This window comes from Dipodomys spectabilis, unplaced genomic scaffold (assembly GCF_019054845.1).
Source record: "Dipodomys spectabilis isolate Male_0828 unplaced genomic scaffold, ASM1905484v1 ptg000018l, whole genome shotgun sequence".
Lineage (NCBI taxonomy): Eukaryota > Metazoa > Chordata > Mammalia > Rodentia > Heteromyidae > Dipodomys > Dipodomys spectabilis.
The window spans coordinates 11081772-11104417 of NW_024870695.1; the positions used below are offsets into that span (position 1 = coordinate 11081772).

Sequence of the window (22646 nt, forward strand, 5' to 3'; positions counted from 1 at the left end):
CAGGCAGGAAAGTCTGTGAGATATGTATGTCCGATTATCCAGCAAGAACATCTGGGAGTAGAGCTGTGGCTCCAGGAGTAAAGGGATAGCCTTGAACAAAACAGTTAAGAGACAGTTTTCAGGCCCTGAGTTCAAGTCCCAGGACACACACACACACACACACACACACACACACACACACACACACACACACACACACACACACACACACACACACACACATACACACACACACACACACACACACACACACACACACACACACACACACACACACACGCAGATGCTAAGTCCCACCCCAGAGCTCTGAATCTGAGGCCCTGGGATGGGATCCAGATGAAGATGTCCAACAAGCTCCCCTAGTGATGCGTACATAGCATCTCTCTGGAGATTGGGAAGCCTGCCCAGATGCCATGACTAGGTCCTTAGCTGCACCTCTGAGACACCTGAGCAGAATGGCCCAGGCCACACCCTTATCCAAGCCCATAGAGGCCCTGGGGAGGGGCTCAGGTATTAGAATTTTTATTCCAGTGAGCAATCATTTGGGACTCTCAGGCAGGCCTGTCCCTTTGCCAGCCGAACCATCCTTTCCTTCAAGAGGCCTTCCCTGACCACCTGTCTCCTTCAAGCCTTTCTCATCCACCTCATGTGCCTTTCTGCTTATAGTCTGTTCATCCTCCTCCTGGGCTACCTGGATTTGAAGGTCCTGTGAGGGCCCCTTGGGGCTTCTATTGCTGAGTCTCAATGGAGAGAATGGTGGGGGGAGAGGGGAGGCTGTATCACCTCTTGGCTCTTGGGCCATTTGGCAGATGGAGAGATGAAGTGACCTGCTCAAGGTCACCTGACTTTAGGGCCCAGGCTCTGTCCTCTGCTCTCTCCTGAGAAGCCTCTAGAGGCTGGACAGAGAGCCAGGGCACACTGGACATGTTGGCACAGCTCATTGGCAAGGTGTTTTCTGAAACCCCTTGGCTGACTTTGAAAGGCTCCCTTTTTCCTGGCCGGTAACAGGCAGCAGGCTGCGTTGAGAGGAAGGCGCTTTGATGCGGACAGCGCTGCTCCCTGGCCAACAAGGTGTGCTGTGGCCACCCCCTCATCTCCCACAGCCAGTGGTTTGGAACCTCTCTTCTGCCTCCTGCCCCAGGTGCCCCCATCCCTCAGGGTCATCCTTAGCCTCCCCTTACCTCCATCCTTCCAACATTATGATGGTTATGTTGTTTCTCATGCTGATAAAGGGGAAGGACTTCAAGACTCAGTAGGGTGGAGTGGTGGGAGGATCCTGCTGGACAAACTAATTAAATAAAAGCTTCAGGACGTGAAGGGTGGGTAAGGGAACCATGAAGGGCTTAATTTCTGCAGGGCTGATCCTGGCTGGTAGTCAGGGCCTCTGCCTGCATCTTCTCAATGGTGCTCTTTAAGTAAGAGGAATAGGAGTCGAGGTCCAGGGAGGACTCTTAATCTTTACCTTCCCTTCTAGACAGCAATACAAGGAAGTCTTCCTAGTGAGCTGGCTGTCTTCTAAAGAGCTGCTGCTGCAACTAATATTCTGGGGAGTGGAGTCACCCTTACTGTTGGACACCCTGATTCCTAGCCTTTTCTCAAGCTCTGGCTTTCTACCCAGTGGGATAAGGAGGTTAAAATAATTTCTGTTGCCTTGGCAACGGACACATACTGGATATAGCTCTGGACAGGGAAAGGTTGGCAGCTATGGGTGGCAAGGGGCGAGGGGTGAGTCTTAGATCTGAGAATGGGCACCACCACCTGGTCAGGAAGAGTGAGGCGCTTGGTGAAGGTTTTTGTTGGTGGTGGTGGTGGTGGTGGTGATGGGGCTTGAACTCTGGGCCTGGGCGCTGTCCCTGAGCTCTTCAGCTCAAGGCAAGCGCTCTACCATTTGAGCTACAGTGCCCACTTCCGGTTTTCTAGTGTTTAATTGAAGATAAGGGTCTCATGGACTTTCCTGCCCAAGCTGGCTTTGAACCGAGATCCTCAGATCTCAGCTTCCTTAGTAGTTAGGATTACAGATGTGAGCCACCAGCACCTAGCTTGGTGAAGTTTTTTAGCCCTCTGCCCTGACCTATGTTTCCTTCCATTGATTTTTAATATATAGTGGTATATTAGTGAAGTTCTTTCTGAAGTTTTATCCTTATCCTGCCTGCTGTAACTAATGATTTCATCCCTCAGATGGCCATGGATCTTTACAGCATGTAGGGGATTTTCTATATGTTATCCACGTAATCTTCCCGGTGTTAGCTATAGGGCAGGGGAGTTAGGCCTTAGTATTGTTACGCCCATTTTACAGATGAGAGAACAGAGGAGCCATGTTCCCAGCCACGCAGTAAATGGTGGCGTCGGGACCCAGACACAAGCTTGCCTAATTTAAATCCAGTTCCCAGGCGTCCTTCCAAGTTATCCCCTGCCCCTCCAGACAATCTCCTTCCTTTGCCCCTGCTGCCTCCCGTTCCATTGCACCCTAACACAATAGCAGCCCAGGCCTGGAAAAGTCATCCTGTCCGTTCCCCTGCCCTTCAGCCCCTATTCAGGTGGCAGAGCCCTACAGAATCGTGTCTGCTGCTCCTGTAGACTTGACCCAGGAAGGGGATGGGAAAGTCAAGTGGGAGCTAAGGGTGTCAGCTGCTGTGCTCCTTTTTGAGAAAGGCCTTTGAACATGTAATGTGATAATCTCCTCCTGAGGACCTCGCTTCATCCAAGAATCCATTAGAGACCTCCCAGAAGGAGCGGACACGCCCACCTCCCTGTCCCTCCTGCCAGCTGGAGGGACCTGAGTCCACTTCCGGTTTCTAGAGCGTAGCCGAGATCCCTCCTTCAACCTGGATCAAGGGGCCCTCCAGGCTTTCCCTTTCTATCTGGGCATTTAATAGTCTACAAATGTGCTGCTGGTCAGCCCGGTGCTGAGGCTGGTGTGATCACCTGGGAACTCAGTCCAGCAGGGGCCAGGCAAGGAGGTCACCGAGTCACCCTCCCCAGATTTACTGGCTGGGAAATCAAGGCCTGTGGCTGTTGTCTCCACAGCATCCCTGCCTAGAAGCCAACCAATTAGCACCATGTCTGATTCTATGCTCCTAGCATCTGTCTCATTATTTGGGGATTTATGTCCCCCGGTCACTGTGAAGGACAACTGTCCATTTGGAGGAGCCTGGCCAGGCTGAGCCCAGTGGTGCAAAAGGTGGTGCCATCCTGCTTCAGGCAGGGTGGGGATTTGATTTCAGGGGGATTTGTAGCCAGTGGGGAGCCGCCCTGGCCACATGGTGGCTCCAGGCTATTTTAGGAGGCTGAAGGTGGGGGAGGGACCAGAACTTGTTGGAACCATTAGGGAGTCTGTCCTTTCTGAAGGGACCAGAAGGGACCCTGGAAGAATGGGCCGGGATGGCTGACAGAGGTTGGAGTTTCTCCTACTCTCTGGGAACCCAGGGATCCAGGACTAATCCTGGAGAAGCTGCTGGTGGAAGGGAGCTAGGGTTCTTCTGAGCGCACTCCCTTCCACTGGGGCCTTAGCGTTATAACAATTATTACAGCCACCTCATATCTTTATAGTCAATGTTATATTTATCTAGCCGTCAGGGAAGTTCTCTAGAGTGTGTGTGTGTGTCTGTCTGTCTGTCTCTCTCTCTCTGTCTCTCTGTCTACCTCTGTCTCTGTGTCTATATCTGTATATCCTGGTCCTAGGGATTGAACCCAGGGCTTTTCTGTTCATGCTTGGCTTTTCCACTCAAGGCTGGCACTCTAACACTTGAGCCATTACACTACTTCTGGCTTTTGAGTGGTTCATTGGGGTCTTTCGGGCTGGCTTCAAACTAGAATCCTCAGATCTCATTCTTCTGAGTAGCTAGGTTGGTGTGAGCCACCAACACCAGCAGCCTCTGGGGTTTTAAATCCAGGCACTCCAAGCCCCTGCTCCATTCCTCCATGAACCCCTTTGAGCCTCAGTGTCCCAGCATGTAAAGGACTTAATCAGCGATGCCTCCTGTATTGATTGGACACTTATTATGTCAAGGATGCTCACACATCACCCTCTGCACCATGACACGTTCATGCCTTGTCTTGTGGATGAAGAAATAGAAGCTCTGAGAGGGAAAGTAACTTGTCCAAACTCACACAGCAAGAATGAGATACCTGGTCCATTTGTTTCATCCTCACAAAGAATAAGTTTGTCAAATTGAGCCATGAATATTAGTTGTCTCCCGTGTGCTAGGCACTGACCTAGGCTTGAGGATTCACACACAGACATAAAGAGAGGAAAAGAAAACAAAAAACAAAACAAAAAAAAAAAAAACCATGGGGCTGGGAAGTAGGGAACACTAGAATGCCCACACTGGAGATTCAGTGGCTTTATTTAGACGATGGGTCATTTTCTGGCTGGAGGAAGGAGAGAACCAGGGGGGCTGATTCCTCATAGGACAGGTGACAGAGGGAAGGGGAGCCAGGATCACCTGGCACCATTACTAGGTAGAGATTTTCTGTTTTAGCTTCTACCTTACCCCAACGTTTTGTTTATTATTTGTTGTTGCTTTTAAAGGCAGGATCTCAATAGCCCAAGCTGGCCTGGAACTTGAGATCCTCCTGCCTTGGCCTCTCAAGTGTTGGGATTATAGGCATGTATCACTAGATCCAACCTCACCCCTTCCTTTATAGGAAAAAACGGCCACTGAGCATATTAGACGAAGAAGGCCTTTGAGACACCATGGCACAGAGAAGAGATAATGTAGCCTCTGGAGCTGGAGAGATGGGACAAATCCCAACTTCAACTCTCTATAGCAAGTTAACCTCTCAGAGCCTGCCTGTCCATGTCTTGAAAATGAGGAGAGTCTCACACTGACCTTGGGGGGGTCACTGAGAAGATAAAGTGCATTGATAAAGGTGTGGGAAGGGTCTGGAATGCCGAAGGCGGGCTGCCAGCAGCAATGGTTTGTCTGTGTGCAGAGTTGGCATTTAGTAGTGTTATTCCTAGGTCTCTAGGTGAAGCCATGTCTTTGTGGGCAGCCCTAAGCTGGCACCTGTGGCTCTCTGCTGAGTGATTTCAACAGGATTGGCAGAATGGAAGAGCTAGTGGCATCAGCTTAAAGGCCGGTGCCTACATCTCCAGGCTGGGGCTATTGGCTTGATGGCAAAGCTTTTGCTTAGCATGAATGAGGTCCTGGGTTCAATCTCCAGCACAGAAGGAAGGGAGGGAGGGAAGAAAGATTGCTCACTTGAGGACTGGGGTAAGGGAGCTGAACTCACCTGTACATCAACATAGAAATGGACCTGGGGTTTTCATGGACACACAGCTCTATCTAGAGTTAATGCAAGTCTCAAGTAGGGTAAGAAGTGGCAGCATTGATAGAGGACAGAGTTGAGGCAGGACGAAGTGGTGCTACTCCTTTGTTCTGTCCCAAGGATACAAATGCCTAAATAAGTTTGGAGGGATGTAACTAGGATAATGAAACACCTGGAGACCATTTATTCAATGGAATTTTATTAAGCTGTTTAATTCAGGTCACATACTGGGCAGCAGGTAATGTCTGGAACTACCCTGGCTTGGGAAAAAGGCTCAGTATAATAGGGTAGTTAGGAAAGTATGCAAGGAAGCTGGTTTAGTACCTGTGATACATGCATGGTAGGGTCCTAGACAAGGTACCCTGGGCAGAGGATTTTGGAAGGCTTCCTGGGGGAGAGAGCATGTCAGGGAAAGGATATTAAGAGACGTGGGGCTTTAGCTGGGAGAAAGCACTTCTTGGGGAGAGGCTCCAGCCACGCTGAGCTGAATGTGGAAGTTAAGTGGCTTTTTTGTGTGTGTGCTACTGGGAAGCAGATCTAGGACATGTCCATAATATTATAGGAACTCAGATTCCAGCTCCCTAGAGGTAGTAGCTAGCCAACAAAATAAGACATGCCCTCTTATGGGGGAGTGGGCTCATGGGAATGATCAAGAAGAGGCCAGGCAGTAATTTGTCAGGGTTGCTACAAAAGGGACAGAATGACCTCTAAGGTCCTTTCCAAGTCTGAGCAACTGTAGTTCTCCACTGACAGACACAGGCGTGGGCTGCGGTGGGAAGCAGTGTGACAGGATCAACTTAGAGGATGCTTGTGCTGTGGGCTGTTGAGTACACAGAGTATCCGGTGATTGTGATTGTCATTCCTCTCCCTTCCCCGCCCCCCATGAGTACACAGGGTTTACCCGAACTGTTGGCCACTTTTGGATTTAGTTTTAAAAATGCTTTTGGCAACTGCTTTATAAAGATGTAATTCTGGGGGCTGGGAAGATGGCTCAGTGGTAGAGGGCTTGCCTTGCATGCCTGAGGCCCTGCGTTCGATTCCTCAGCACCACATAAGCAAAAAGAAAAAAGCCAGAAGTGGCGCTGTGGCTCAAGTGGTAGAGCGCTAGCCTTGAGCTGAAGAGCTGAGGGACAGCGCCCAGGCCCAGAGTTCAGGCCCCACAACCGGACCCCCCCCCCACAAAAAAAAAAAAAAAGATGTAATTCTGACAGGCTCATGTCTGAAATCTTAGCTACTCAGGAGGCTGAAATCTAAGGATCACAGTTTTTGTTGCTGTTATTTTTCTTTTTTCTTTATTTATTTTTGTTTTTATTTTTGTCGATCATGGGGCTTGAACTCAAGGTCAGGGCTCTGTCCCTGAGCTTTTTCAGCTCAAGGCTAGCACCCTACCACTTTGAGCTGCAGATCCACTTCCGGTTTTCTGGTGGTTAATTGAAGGTAAGAGTCTCACAGCCTTTCCTGCCCTGGCTAGCTCTGAACTGCAATCCTTAGCTCTCAGCCACCTGAGTTAGCTATGATTACAGGCATGAGCCACCAGCACCCAGCTTGAGGATCACAGTTTGAAGCCATCCTGGGCAGGAAAATCCCTGAGTTCTCTTATCTCCAATTAACCAGCAAAAAGTCAAAAGTGGAGCTGTGACTCAAGTAGTAGAATGCCAACCTTGAGTGAAAAAGCTAAGGGACAGTACCCAGGCCCTGAGTTCAAACCCCAGTACTGGACACACACACACACACACACAGGACACACACATACACACAGACAGACAGACACACACACACACACGCACACACACCTGAGGAAGAAGTCCTGGGAGACAGGGAGGCAATGCCCTGCTCAGGTATCATGGAGTTCCCCCATGGTGGGACTTTCTCTGGATGACCTGTCCACCTGAGGTCTGCCCCATCACAAAGTGGGATGTGATCACATCTCAGAAAGCTAGAGTGGTTCTGGCCCCTTCCTAAGGCTTTCTCTCACCTTGTTGCCTTCATACAGAGAGTTGGCAAGGGATGCAAGATCTCAGGAGGCAGCCCTGCCCTCTCCTATCCCTTCCCCTCCCCTCCCCCCCCCCCCCCCCCCCTTCTGCTGGCTTCATGCTCCTGTGTGTGTTGGAGAGGGGCCTTCCACAATGAAGTCTCCCTGGCTCATCCTCTGGTTCCTAGGAACCTGGTGTCTCCCGTGTGGTGTTCACTCTCCCTCTGGCTTCGCCCCCATCATACATACGAAAGCTCTCCAGCCCTTCTAGCTCACTGAATGCTGGACCCAATCTGGACTAAACAGGTGCTCATGAATGTCAGCTTTCTCCTCTTCCCGGAGCTTCCCCACAAACAGGGGTCCCGGGCGCTGGTGGGCTAGGAGGAGGGAAGACACTCGTCTACGTGCCCCATTCAGGGGAGCCCCTAGGCTTCCGCTTTACCTCCTCTCCCGGGGGGACCCCTCTCCTCTCCGCCGGCGGCTGGCCCCGGCTCCAGGCGGCAGCGCGGTTCTTGGACCTGCTCCACGCGGGCCGCCCGGGGGCGGGCTCGGGAGACAGGCGGGTGCCCAGGACACTTGGGACCGGGGCTGATCGGTCCGTGTGCCTCCGAATCGGCCCGTGCACCTCTGGGTCGCCCGGGGCGGCTGCTGCTGGCGCATGGGTTCAGGTCCACGTGGGTCCCCATCGGGTCGCAGTTCAGGTAGGCGCGGGCGGGCGCGGGCCGGGCTCTGGCGCAGCGTCTCGGGTGGGGAGCTGGGGAGCGCACACCTGCCCCTCCACCGCTGACCACAGGACTTAGCCTGATGGAGCTGGGGGAGGGGTTGGGGGCATCACGTGACCCGTGTTAAGGTGGCTCGGGAGAGTTGGGGGGGGGGGTCTGCCCCCACCCCTCCTGTGCCAGAAACTTAAGCAGAAACTAAGGTCTGGGGAGAGGACAGTGAGGGTGAGGTAAGGCCTTGCGGTTCACTCCCCTGCGGGGAGGGGAGCGAAGGCCACCAGGGACACTGTGACTCCCGCCTGACTGGAGAGAGGGGCTGGGAGGGGTCACCCACCACCTTCTGAGGAGTTTAGAAAACCCAAGAGGGGCTGGGAAGGTGGCTCAGTGGTAGAGCGCTTGCCTTGCATGCCTGAGGCCCTGGGTTCGATTCCTCAGCACCACATAAGCAAAAAGAAAAAAGCCGGAAGTGGCGCTGTGGCTCAAGGGGTAGAGCACTAGCCTTGAGCTGAAGAGCTGAGGGACAGCACCCAGGCCCAGAGTTCAGGCCCCACGACTGGACCCCCCCCCTCAAAAAAAAGAAAACCCAAGAGTCTGCCCCTGTCAGCTCCAGGGAGTGGAACAGAATGGAAAGTTGGGGGGCCGCGAGAGGGCTCTTGTCTTTTTGCGGGTGCAAGGGGCACACCTGCTATCCCTCCCCTCCACCTGTGCCTCCCACCCCCAGGCTTTGGGGACTTTCCCACCCCATCCCTCTTCCTTCAGAAGCCTGCTGCTTCATCTTCAGCCAAAGGGCCAGGGGGCGCTGAAGGGGGGGTCTTCCTGACCTGAGAGTGAGTGGGTGTCACCCCATCTCCCCCACCCCATCTACAAATCTGAAACATTACAGGACCTTCCATCCTCCTCCTCTCTCTCTGTCCCTCCAGGATTCCCTGGCTTGGAAGTGATGGATGGTGGAGCTATCCTAGGCTGAGGGTGGGTTTGGGTGGGAGTTGGGCCTGGAAGGGCAGGTTGTGTATGAGGCTGCCCATGCCAAGATCCTGGGCTCTGGAGTACTTAGGGGCCTGGGGCATGGAGGGACTTCTCTGCAGGCTGGCAGGCAGCGGGGTAGCATTCAGGTTTCCTAGGCTTTGCCCAGCAGCAGAGGAAGAAAAGGGTGTGTCGAAGCTCACCTTCCCTCTGCATCACCTTAGGAGCAGATGTTCTAGGTTTCCACGGATGATTCTGCCAGGAGAGATGCAGGCAGGAAGTCCTTCCTGAGGATGGCTTGGTGGGGGGACGTCTTTGCCAGAGGACTCTCCCTGATCAGGAGAGGCAGCCTCTTTATCTTTTGGGGATATCAGGAGAGAACAAGGCCTCCTGGGGCCCCCAGACCACCATGGGTGAAGTGAAGATAGAATGGGCACTGTTGTGTTTCCTCAATGTCTGTCCTCCTTCCTTGGAGCTGCAATGTTGACTTCCAGCAGCTCTTAGTCAGCTGGATCCTCGGCACCCAGAAGTCCCCAGCAGAGGTGACAAGTTCCCCTTGTCACCACTTCAATAGGAAGACAGACATGGCTGTCTGGAGTTTGCCCGGTGGATTCCTATATCTGGTCCCTGCTGCCTGGGTATCTGTTCAGTCCCAAGCCTCCTGTTCTGGTAAAGCAGGGGTGTGTGGTCAGAGGACTGGTGAGGCAGATCCCCCTTGGATCATCCCATTCCTCTGGGTGGTAGGGGGCTCTCAGGCTCTTCCTCCAGGTTTCTGGGGCCTCCAGATAGCTAGGCTGGCTGCCATGCACTTGCATCCTGACCTGACCCTACTATGTGCCTCCCACTGGGAAGGTAGTATCAGTACTTGGACTTGAACTCAGAGCTTTGTACCCTTGCTTGGCTTTTTCTCTCAGGACTGGAGCCCTACCACTTGAGCCACATTTCCACTTTTGGCTCTTTCCTAATTACTTGGAGCTAAAAGTCCTACACATTTTTTTTGGGGGGGGTGTTCACCGTGGGGCTTGAACTCTGGGCTCTGTCCCTCAGCTCTTCAGCTCAGGGTAAGCACTCTACCGCTTGAGCCACAATACCACTTCTGGTTTTCTACTGGAGATAGGGGTCTCAGGGACTTTCCTGCCCAGGCTGGCTTTGAACCATGATCCTCAGTTCTCAGTCTCTTGAGTAGCAAGGATTACAGGTGTGAGCCACTGGTGTCTGGCAGTCCTACACATTTGTCTGCCCTGAGGCTGGCTTTGAAATAGATTCTCAGATCTCAGACTCCTGAGTAGTTAGGATTATAGGTATGAGCCACTGGCATCCTGCTAAGGTGACATTTTTATAGTGTCCTAAAGGTGATGCACATTTTTCCTATAGTCACCGTCTTATCCCTTTTTTTTTTTTTCTGCTGAGATTCAGCTGAATTATCTCTGAATTGCTACTTGTAACTCTGTCTACAAAGGCCCCAACCGATCAGCTCAGCCCAACCCTTTCTCCTTGAAGACAGAGAAACCACAGCTCAGATGGGCAGGGACTGGCTCAAGATGGACAACTAGCCAGACTGCCTTCTTAGAGGCAGGGCTGGGACTGGGAGGCAGAAGGTGACTGTTGGCAGACATGGGGGGAAATGCCAGAATGTAATTGGGCTCATTAAGCGTTTGCTGAGGGAGCCCTTCATACTTTGCCAAAGGCTGGGCACAGATCTGGAACCTTCTTCTCTACTTATCCATTTGAGAGAAACAGTCTGCTCCTGAGGATCCCCTTTTCCAGAATGCTGTCAAAACAGCCCTTTACTCCAAAGTCCCTTTCTAGCCCATCCTTTCTGGACAGACACTAAGACTCTTGCAGAGGCTGGGATCCTGAAGTACATTCGTCACCCAATCAGAAAGATAGGGAGCGCCTGAGTGCTCCCTCTCTGCCTCCCTTCCCAAGCTCTCCATAGACAGAACACAGACAAGACCAACAGAGGCCCTGGCCTTCCCCAGATCTCCAGCCTTTGTGTGAGGCGTGGCTCCCTGCCATGGTCCAAAACTTCCTCCCTATAGCAGTCTCTGCTCATCTCTCAGAGAAGGAGGAAAACAATGAGATTTATCCTTTCCTTGTGTAAATACCAGACAGACAGGCAGACAGATGCGTCCATGCATGCTTTTAATTTTTTTTCTACTTCTCTCTCTCTCTCTCTCTCTGCTTTCACCATGCTCTTATTCCCAGCTCTACCTCTTCTCCCCCCAGGATGTAGCAATCCACTATCTGGCACCGGCTCATGATAGGAGCTGTACAGCCCTGACCCTCTTCCTAGGATCCCTTCTGTAAATCTGTGAATCCCCTCCCCAACCAGAAATTCCAACCAGGACTTGGCAGGCCTTTAGAAGACGTGGGACAGGGCAGTGGTTAAGGGCTCTGAGTCAGACGAATCTAGGTAAGGTCCAGCCAGAAAACCTTCTAATCTATGGTATAATCACTGAGGTGGATCATAGGTTAACCATAGTGCCTATCACATAAGGTTGTTATGAAGTTGAAAAAAGATCCTATGTGTGAGGTACCTGGGGGATGGTGAACCCACAACAGAGCTGTTATTATAAACAAGAAGTTTGTTTATAATCCTAAGCAACTGGATGGTGAAGAAGGCAGCAGAGAAGCTTCTAGAATCCACTCCTGTGCTTTCTGTTTTATTTGAAGCCAACCCTCTGTCCTGTTCTGGGACTCAATTTCCTTCACTCTCAAATCACCAGGCACCTGTGACCGCACAAAGGGAATGTGTGGATGAGGACGTGTCCCAAGTATAGGTCATGCTGGAGTGAGTCATGTTTTTACTGAGTAGGGGCCAGGGCAGGGGATGGGCGCTAGCCTGCCTGCAATCCTAGCAAGAGTTAGACAGACCCATGTATGCCCTAATACTTGCCCATCCCTCCAAATTTTCTGACTGGGAGTCTTGGCTAGCCAGAGCAGGGTAGCTCTTGAGGGGACAGCTGGGAAGGTTAGATCAGGCAGGACAGGCCACAGCAGGCCCAGAAGTCTGGCTGGGGGACATGATTAGCCCAGGATCTAGGCAGCCCTCTGAGCCCAGAGGCTGTATATCACAGAGGTTTAGTCAGTGGTGTGGCAGATATTTGTCTGTTCTCTTCGGCCATATCCCCGCCTGACTGTCATAAATTGTACTGGGATTTTAAAATATCCCTGTCCCCTTGCTGGCAACCAGGCAAACTCGCCTTGGTGTGGCCAGGAAAGTCTCATCCCTCTGAGGTCTCCACCTGGCTTGGCCCCTGACACCTGCGCCACCCCTTCCATCCGGAGCACCTGGGACCTCCTCCCTGAAGCTGCTTCCTGCTGGGTGGGGGTGGGAAGTCTTGAAAGGCAGATGAATAGCTTTGAGAACCACTATCTAGAGGTGAAAGATATTAACTGTTGGTGGTGGGCAGGGGCTGCCCCTTGGTGCTTCTCATACGGTGGTGGGAGTGATTTCTTGCATGCCCCTGTGCCCTGGCACCGCTCCAGGGGCAGCCTAGTTGCCCTTTCAGTGTGGAAAAGTGGGATGGACCCTGCCCAGGGGGATCTTGGTTTACCACCTCTTACTTTCTCTGTAGATGCTCACTGCGCCACCTGGAAGCCATCACTGGTACTGCAAGGTGGCTATACCACCCTGCAGCAGGCTTGGAACCACACAAAGGTCAGAACCACAGGGTCTAAGATGAGAGTGTGTGTTGTGTAGGCTGGGTTCAGGGCCTAAGTCTCCACACAAAACACCATTGATGCCCTAATACCCAGTGGCCAAGACAGGAGAGAGCATCTGGAGCCATGTGGAGCAGAAGTTGGGATAGCATACTGTCATTATTTGTGAATGTCACCCTGCTGGGTATCAGGGCTCAGGAAGGTTGGGTTTCTGGCCAGTGGCTGCGGTGTCTCCATTAAGTGCCACAGGCCTGTCTGTCTCAGGGTTGACAGTTCCTGCCTCAGGGTAGAACTCTGGCTTCCCGAACTTGCTTAACACCACCTCTGCTGCTGTATCTCCCCCAGGGCCCATCTCTAAGACTCACAGCTCTTTGAGCTTCGCTTCTGTGGGTCTGAGTTCCCAGAGTATAGGCATCCTTCCCTGAAACTGCTGGTTGTTTTTGTTTGTGTTTGTGATTGTGCTGATACTGGAGCTTGAACACAAGGATGTGGACATTGTTTCTGAGCTTTTTTTTTTTTTTTTTTTTTACAAAAAGCTAGTGCTCTACCACAGCCCTACTTCTGGCTTTTTGCTGGTTCAATGGAGATAAGAGTGTCATGAACATTCCTGCCCAGGCTGGCTTTGAATTGTAATCCTCGGCCTCCCGAGTAGCTAGAATTACAAGCATGGTACCTGTAATTCTTGCTTAGCTTTTATCCTACTCAAGTCTGGTACTCTATTACTTGAGCCACAGCTCTATATTCTGGCTTTTTGCTGATTCATTGGAGATAAGAGTCTCAGAGTATTGTTGTTGTTTGTTTGTTTGCTATTCATGAGGCTTGAACTTAGGGCCTGGGTGCTGACCCTGGGCCTCAACCACTTGAGCCACAGTGCCACTTCCAGCTTTTTTGAGTAGTTTATTGGAGAGGAGTCTCCTGGGGTTTTTCTGCCCAGGATGGTTTTGAACCACAATCCTCAGATCTTAGCCTCTGAGTAGTTAGGATTATAGGCATGAGCCAACACCCGGCTTCACAGTGTTTTTTTTTTTGTTGTTGTTATTATTTTTGTTTTTCTAATCCAGGGTTGCTTTGAATCTTAATCCTCAGATCTCAGCCTCCTGATCAGGATTACAGTTATAAACCAACAACAGTGGGCTAAAATTCCTGCATTTCGCTGCTGGTCTATAAGCAGCAGCATAACTCAGTTATACTTCCTTTGGCCATCCTTGGGTTGCAGGAGGTAGATGAAAGCTGGAGGCTTCTCCAGTAATACAATATACCAGAAATCTCCATGTATTGAGCCCCTCCTACACTTTCTTTGTGTTCACAACCACTCAGCCATTGTCTTTGTCTGCCTGTCTATCTACTCAGGAATGAAGCGGCCACTGAGCCCATCTCCCCCAGTTGAGAAGGAGCCTCCTACATCTGGAGCTACTGAGTGCCCTCCTCCAACCCCAGAACCACCTAAACCCAAACGGGAAAGAAAACGGCCCTCCTACACACTCTGTGATGTCTGCAACATCCAGCTGAACTCCGCAGCCCAGGCCCAGGTGCACTGCGGAGGGCGGGCCCACCAGCGGAGGCTGCGACAACTCAGCCTGGGCAAGACGCCCTCAGGCCCAGGTCAGTGTGGAGGGGCGCTGCTCCCATCAACTTGGCTTGAGTCCTACAGGGAAGATTCTCTCTAGGCTCCTCGGAGAGGCTCTGGGTCTATGACTCTTTGGGGGTGAGGATGCCTTTAAAGGGTTTTAGGGTCTGAGGATTCCGAGTTTGGTTTTCTATCTAAATAACCCTTCCATGGGGTGTCTCAGGATTGAGGGTCTTTAGGCCTCGTCCTGAGGTCATTTTAGTTATGGGGGCTTACGCAGTAGGGTTTTTTGGGGGGGGATTTGGACCCTTTAAACAGCATTTCTCTAGCCTGGTGCCCCCTAGCAGGGAGAGACTTTCAGGCAAGGACTTCACCTGTGGGATATCTCAGGCTCCCGCGCTGCCCAGGGTTTACAAGGGCCATAGCACTCTCACTGAGGACTAAGAGGAGGCTCGGCCTCTTCCCTTGTGCACTGGACTCCTGGCCAGGATTTCTGCCTCTCCCTGGTTGGGGTGACTTTGCAGAGGTTTGGCTGCCAGCACTGAGGGGCAGCTGGCTGCAAGGCAGAGTTCTGGGGGAAATGGGTGAATGCACCCATGAGGGTGATGCCAGTTGACAGGCACATGGGAGCCATGGGGAAAGTAAGAAGCCAAACTGCAGGCTGACAGGGGACACAGATTCACAGCAGGCCTGGTGGGGAGGGAGCTGGGAGGCCTCCTCACTTCCCATTCCTGGGGAAGGCTGTACAGACCCAGCTTGCAGGGCTGCTCAGTGGCTTTGCCAGAGGCTGCACTACTCAGCTTGGAGGAGCCTGTGACAAAACCACTGAGCTCAGACACCTTGAGAGCTGCCTTTTCTTTGGGGGACATTCATGGCACATCCACTGTCTCCCCTCCACACACAGCGTGCTGGAGGCAAGAGATCAGCCCAGAGCCTGCCTCTCCTAGCACCACTGCACCCCGAGATTGGGCCTTACTTTGGAGCTGAGCCAGACATGGAAAGAGCAGATGGGTGTTGTGGATACCACGTGCCTCCCTTGGGCATAAAACCTCAGAGGAAGCGGGTGGTGAGCCTGAGAGTATGGACATTCCAGGCAGAGGTCACAGCCCAGGCAAAGGACAAGGATGAAGGGGACCAACTCCTCTACCCAGGCTCTTAGGCTGGACATCAAGGGTGTGATTGAGCGAGAGAGTATCTGATGGTTGCATGTTTCTAAAGCATGTGGTTGGGGGGTGGGGGAGATGTGTGTGGAGGGAATTCAAAAGTCACTCATTCTGCTTGGGGGGTGTGGTACAAGTGGTAGAGAGCCTCCTTCCTACCAAGTGTGAGGCCCTGAGTTCAAATCCTCGTACCACCAAAAATCATCACTTAACTCAATCATCAAATATTTGTTGATAATCTTTAAGACATAAACTACTTGAGGCACTTACACTTTCTTTCTGGTTTGTTTTTTTTTTTGCTGGTCCTGAGACTTGAACTCAGGACCGGAGCACTGTCCCTGAACTTTTTGGCTGAAGGCTAGCATTCTACTACTTTGAGCCACAGCACCATTTCCAGCTTTTTGGTAGTTAATTGGAGCTAAGAGTCTCATGGAGTTTCCTGCCCCAGGATGGCTTTGAACCTCGATCCTCAGATTTCAACTTCCTGAAAAGCTAGATTTACAAGTGTGAGCCACTGATGCCCAGCTGGATTCACACTTTTTTAAGGTATCATAGCTGTGTGTCAAGAAAGAGCTAGCATGTGGGGTGCTGGTGGCTCACGCCTGTAATCCTAGCTACTCAGGAGGCTGAGATCTGAGGATCGTGGTTCAAAGTCAGCCTGGGCAGGAAAGTCTGTGAGACTCTGATCTCCAATTAACCACTAGAAAACTGGAAGTGGCACTGTGGCTCAAGTGGTAGAGTGCGTGCCCTGAGCTGAAGAGCTCAGGAACAGCACCCAGAGTTCAAGCCCCACAACTGACAAAATAAATAAATAAATAAAAGAAAGAAAGAAAGAGCTAGCTAATAACTTTACACATAAATGTGTTTATCCTAAGATAGTAAGAATCTTCATTAGGGTACTTCAAGAAGCCAGAGGAGGCTGTGCCTGGTGGTCCAGGAGGGTTAAGAGTTTGAAGCCAGGCTAGGCAGAGATAGCTTTAGACTCTATCTCAAAAACAAAAGAAAAAAAAATCAAAGGTTAGAAGGCTTGCCAAGTATATACAAGACCTTGGGTGCAATCGTACACCGCCCCCCCCCACAAATTCAGAAAAGGGAAAGATAAGCTGACAATAATAGCTTGGAGAAGAGATGACATTGATGATGGATACTGGAAGGAAGAGGTCCACCCAGGCAGAGACAAAGGCCTGAAAGTCATGGCTTCATGGCTCAGCAGGTAGTGGGTAGAGGGTGGGGCGACCCTGGTGGGGGTGAGCTGGTGATCCTGGGATCCTGGGGCCTTAGTTCCAAAGATCATCACCCTTCCTGAAGTGTTTTGGGCAGGAGTCGTGTTTCAGATACTCCTGGTAAGAGACAAGGCTGTCTTAGGGTTCATGAAAAAGGAAAAATGGTGGCATGGAGAAGCAAGTCCTAGAAGCGTTTGTGTAGCAGAACTGTCAAGATTTGGTGATCCAAGAACTAGAGGGACCAGGGGGAGGAAGTGGCATGGATGACTTTGGCTAGGGCAGTGCTGTGGGTGGCAGCTCTGATCAGTGTACAGAAAGAGGGTGCCAGAAGGAAATCAGGGGCTACTGGACCAGCAAGGGGTGGGGTTGGCTCAGAAGAATCAATGTCTTAGGGGTTACCAGGAAGCATAATGCCTGGTACTCCAATCCAGATGGTTCCATCAGGACTGTTTTAAGTCGTCATCCATCTAGGTATCTCTCCATCTGTCATCTCTAGCTCTGGACTGGCTCCACACAGGATGTAGGGACCCCCTCCTGAGGAGTGCTTGGTGCCTGATCCTGAACAATCAGGCACTCACAGGCTAGGAGGAGGGGTCTTAGACATGGAACCAGACCTTTCTACTGCCCATGCTCTGAGGAATGGCCAGCATCAGGGCAGCATGGCACATCAGAAGGGCCTCAGATTTTGAGTAACCCCAAATTCTGGCCTCTCTGCAGGGAGCACCTACTCTCTCCATTGGTCTGGTTAATTCTGGGCCTATAATGGTCCATAACCCCCTGCCATGGTGTCTCCCCCGCTGCCCTTGGCTGTCTGAGACCAGGCAATCCCAGCAGGAAGATGCTAGCAAATACCCATAGTGGGAGTTGAGTGAGGAAAAATGGAAGAGAGTGGCAGTGGTCCTGAATATGGGTTCTAGTCAGGTCCAGTATAAGGATTAGACCAGCATGCCATGCCCCTTTCAACAAAGAGCAGAGGACCCTCAGGGGAATGAGGACTGGAGCTCCTGCAGAAATGGAAATACGGACCCATGCCTAGTTCAGGGGGGGCCTGGAGCCCTTAACACACCTTTTCATTCCTAGACACTCGTGGTCTGAGGCTCCATACCACACAAGACAAAACATCCCAGCTCTGTGGCAGCCAGGACTTGTGCCCTGGGAACTGTCACTTTGATTAGGGGCCATTTGGGCTAGAGGCTTCTGCAGCGACAGGAGTCACAGGCAGTGAGGCAGAGAGACTGTCTGTGGGAGGGAGACATGGAGGGGGATGTGCGTGGCTCTTCCTTCTCTGGGCAGGGACCAGAAGCATCCTTCCTCAGCTACACCCAGCTCCTGAATTCTCACTCCCAGCCCTGAGTGAGCCTGGGATGTTTGAAGGGGTCCGAAGTGGGAGAACTAGTGGGTATCCCACCCCATACTTTCCTATCTCCTCCCCTCATTCCTTTTATTCTTCAGGAATGAATTTTGCACCTTCTTTTACCCCATCTCAAGGTGGGGAGTGGGGGGTGGTGGGGGAATACCCAAAGTAAGGCTGATCCTATTGACCATTATACCCTGGGAAACCCCTAAGTGCTTCTTCAGTGTATGCAAACAGATGAAGTTACTGGGCCCAGACTTTATGGCTTTGACTTCTGATGGGTACCTAGTCCAGGTGCTATGACCACCCCTCCCCCCCTGCCCCCAAACCTGTATCAAACAAACTAAACCATTTCTTCACACACATCAGGACAGAAGCTCCCACAGCAGGACACCCTGGGGGCCTAGCAGGTGGTGACATTCAGTTCTCACTTTGGGAATACTGGGGCTCCTAGCAGGAAACATACACAAGGCCACACTGCTTGGGTGAAAAGCCAGGTGTCTCTGACTCTTTCTCGGAATCCTCCACCTCTCCCCACCCTGGCAGGCCAAGGAGAGCAGCTAAGAGACTGACCCACAGCACTTGGAGAGCGAATGGGGATGGGGTGGCCCAGAGAATAGAAGCTGGTGTCCATCATGACGATGCCACAAGTGCTGGAGACCCATAGCCACTCCTCTGTCGTGCACCTTCCGAACTGAAAGGGGGAGGGGGAACCCGCAACCACAAGTGGGGAGCTGCTAGCCATCTCCAGCCTCTTCAGGTGGCTAGGGTGTGGAAGGAGAGCTTCCTAAGTCCAACCTTTCTCTCCCTGACTCTTGGCAGGATTAAGTCAGCCATCTAATTTAGAGCTGACCCAGTCCTGTCTCCCATCATCCCTTGCCAACCTGACACCAAAAGGAGAGGCGGGGACTTTAGAAATGAAATAAACTGCCTGGCGCCAGTGGCTCACGCCTGAAATCCTAGCTACTCAGGAGGCTGAGATTTGAGGATTGGGATTCAAAGCCAGCCTGGACAGGAACGTCCATGAGACTCCTATCTCCAATAAACCACCAGAAAACCGGAAGTGGCGCTGTGGCTCAAGTGGTAGAGCGCTTGCCCAGGCCCAGAGTTCAAGCCCCACACCCACCAAAAAAAAAAAGAAAGAAAGAAAGAAAGAAAGAAACTTTGGCTGACTGAAATGGCCAGAGGCACCTTGGGTGGGAAGTACAAGGCAGATGGTAGGGAGGATGGGAAAGCAGAGATGGATCAGACTATAATGGACTCCAGACATAGCAAAGATGGCAAGCTGTTGTGGTCAGATTGGCAGGCTGGGATGTACTCATTCCATCACCCCATCTCCTTGCACTTGTACCTCTCTAGATCCTGCTGGGCTGAGCCCTCCTCTCTTTTTTGGCTAGAGCCATACCCTTGGCCCCAGACATCAAAAGACTGTGAGCTGAGGTCACAGCTGAGTCACTAGCTGGAGGTACTCCTCCTCAGCCACTTCCCACAGCTGGATCGATTTCAGTCTCATCAGGAGTAGCCTGTAGCCTGCCCTTTACCCCTCAACATCTCCCTGGGTTGCCGGTTCCTTCTCAGTGGCATGCCCTCCCCATCCTGAGGTCTTCAGGTACCGATCTCAAAGAAACTGTGCTCCCCCACTCCCACCCCTACCCCACAGGCCACTTAGAAGTTCTTGCAGGCTACCCAGTGCCTCTTGTGGCATCTTCCTTTGTGGGCAGGTGACAGAGGTTTCCCCACACTTCCCCTGGGACTCCCAAGACATCCCCTCCCCCAGGTGTGACCCTGACCATGGGCACATACACCCTCCCCCCTCCATACCAGACCACCAGGACACGACAGGCTGTCTGGGTAGAGAATTAGGGGACTTAGTTCAGATCCCTGCTCTTCAAGAAGACAAAGATTCTGTCTCTATGTCTGGGTGGGTTAATTAACTCTGGGCTTGAGTTTCTCCACACACACACACACCCACACACACACACACACACACACACACACTCACACACAGCTCTTTCCGCCACCCCTCCCCACTCCCCCAGAGCCCCTTCCTAACAAACCTGTTTTCCGAAGCTGCTGCCTCCAGTCCCCCCTCAGAAGACCTGCTTTGTGGTATTTGGTATTGGCTGCCCCTGAGATTACAGGTTATTGTCTGGTGGAGACAGGATGCCGAGGGGGATGGGGACCAGACAGAGCCTGGAATGTGAGAGGATCCAGCTGTGGGTTTGGCTGTCTTCTCTCCTTGTCTTTCCCCACCCCTACATGTCTCCCCCTCCCCCCCCCCCTCTGGTGCCCAGAGGCACCAGGTGCTCAGGTGAATACAGAGCTAGCTTTCTTCAGCAAGAGGCAGGGAGGAAAGGGGCACTGGAGGAGAGAAGGGACTAAGCAGGGATGTTGGAAATTCCAGCAGAGCAGATGAACTCCTTTCTTCCTCCTACCAGCTTCCAAGGCGACAACTTCAGCTCCCTTCCCTTCCCTCACCCCCAGGACCAATGCTCTCGGGCAACTCTCAACTGCTTCTCAGCGGCTTCAGTTTCCCCTTCAGCAAAAGCAGGTCAATGTAAGAGTATGTCCGAGGGAGAATGAGGAAGGCTGGGGTGGGAGAATGGGGGCTCCTGTCGCAGCATACCTGAGGCAGGGGAGCAGGAAGAAGCTTCCAGAAGGCAGGAAAGGGGTAACAGCAACTCTGCTCCTGCCCAGGAGGTCTCTGGGGACAAGGCCAACCCTTCAGTTCAGCAGCTGTGGCACTAGCAGGGCCTCCAGGGGGTGGGAGGGGAGACCTCGGGGGCACCCCCTGGCTGTCTTACCCACCCCAAGGGTGGGTGGGGGAAAACCGGGGAATAGCCAACTCCTTTCTGGCGGATGGAGATGGGGTAGGGGGGTTAGGGGGGCGGATGGAGGCGGGGGGGGGGGGGGGTGGGGGCAGGGCCCAGTCATGATGCAGTTTTCCAACCAGGACCAGGAGTCCCTCCCTCGTGCGTCCTCCCCTCCTGTCCCTCACATCCCCCTTCCCTCTGTCACTCTGGCTGGGTTTCATTTGCTCCTGTTCTTCCACTCAGTTCACGTCAACACTGAGGGGCTGCCAAAGGCTGAGAAATGCTCCTGGGTGAGTGCTGGGGGTGCAGACAGGGCTTGGAGACTTTGGGGACCAGGGGGGGGTCCGTCCCCCATCCCCAGCCCTATGCTTTTTCTGTTGCTGTCCCCAGAGGTTTTCTGCCCGAGGCACCAAAGCTGCTGACTCCCTTACCTTAGTCTAGTCTGGGAGGCTCAGGTGGAGGGAGGGGGCTGGAACAGCTTGGGGGCTAGGAGGATTTAGGGGAAAATGTGGAGTCCTTGTGTGAATCACCCCCTTAAAGGGGTCAGGGGAGCCGGGAGTTTAGAGAGATCTGTTACCACCTCCCAGAAGGAGACAAGGGTCAGGATCCCAGCAAGTTCTCACTTGAGGGCCAGCCAGGGCACTGGGGCCCCCAACAATACCTGCCCCCAACTCCCAATGTATCTATGGTCTTCCCACTTGCTTCTCCATATGGAGACTTGCTTGGCTTCTGTAGGGAGACAGCCATCACCCTGCTAGGTGTGATTCTGGGAACCCTCTCCTAGGCAAGTGCTTGGAGGCAGTGGGGATGGGGACATATTTTCTCCCATGACTGGGCTTCAGGGGTCTTTCTCCACCTTGGGGAAGGTATGGAGATTGTGGGGGGGAACCCCTGGCCATAGTGAGAATCCTACCCTGCAATAGGCAAGCTGTAGGTCTTGGTTTATCCTCTCTTCCCCGCCCTGCCCCTTTTCCTCCTTCCTTAGCCTTTGTCTTTCTCTCTCCCCTGGACTCCTGTCTTTCTTTAAAGAGTTTTTGTTTGTATCTGTGATGAAAAATGGCAATGTTATTATTTGACCTGTATACATGTGTGCACCTCTGGGAGGATACAGCTGTCTGCCCTGTGCTGGGGGACTGGGTGTGGGGCGGGGGGAGCAGAGAGTGGGAAAGCGCTTCTGTGCTTGGCTGTAGGATCTTATAAACTAGATGTATGTGACTAGGCAAGGGAGGGTGTACAGGTGCTTTGCATCTGTGTCTGGGTCATGCTTCTGTCTATAGATATTTGTGTGGACAGCTTTCTTTGGGAAGGTGTGTACCCTATGCCTATTGCTTTGTATGACCTGTAGCTATATCTATAGAGGTCTGTGTGTCTGACTGTCCCTCCAGGTGTATATATTTGTTTTTGTTGTTCATGCCCATCTGTATACGTGCATACTCACATGTGGCCCTTAGGTATGTGTTTCTCTGCGTGGGCACCGCCTCTGTGTGTGTGCCCCTAGCAATGCGTGTACATTAAAAAGCTCACTGTGGGAAGATGTGAGTACATGTGAGTACATGTGTCTGTGTCTATCACTATCTGGGAGCCTGTGGGCCTCAGGGGGGTGTGTGTGTGTGTATGTGTGTGTCTTTTACAGTTAGGGCACAACTGTAGAATGTGGTTTCTTTAGATCCTGTGTTAGATGGCAGCCAGGCTGATGTTATTCCATAAGACACCTGATTTGTGCCCCAGTCCCAGCCTCAATTGGAGCTCCCCACTCCCACTAAATGAGAGGGAAGACAGCCTCTTCTTCTCTACTCAGTCAGTCTGGTTTTGTTCTGTGCATCCCCAGAGCTAAAGACCACCCTCTTGAGGCTGCTGTCCAATGAGCTGTGGATCATGCTACTGATTTCTGACCAGGGTTGGGAGACACTGCTCTATAAGACACTTAATCAAGGTGGA

The 22646-nt window shown here is 52.2% G+C and overlaps 1 protein-coding gene across 5 annotated transcripts in view; it reads left to right on the forward strand.

The window, feature by feature from the left end:
• Positions 1-13943: 13943 nt before the first annotated feature.
• Znf385c (zinc finger protein 385C) overlaps positions 13944-22646 on the forward strand; it is a 29134-nt gene continuing 20431 nt past the window's right edge. For 4 of the 5 annotated variants that reach the window (XM_042674048.1, XM_042674051.1, XM_042674050.1 and 1 more), the window contains exon 1: positions 13944-14193. In XM_042674048.1, the coding sequence (XP_042529982.1) occupies positions 13944-14193 (250 nt within the window). The remainder of the gene's footprint in view (positions 14194-22646) is intronic. The other variant, XM_042674052.1, reaches the window with a different exon arrangement.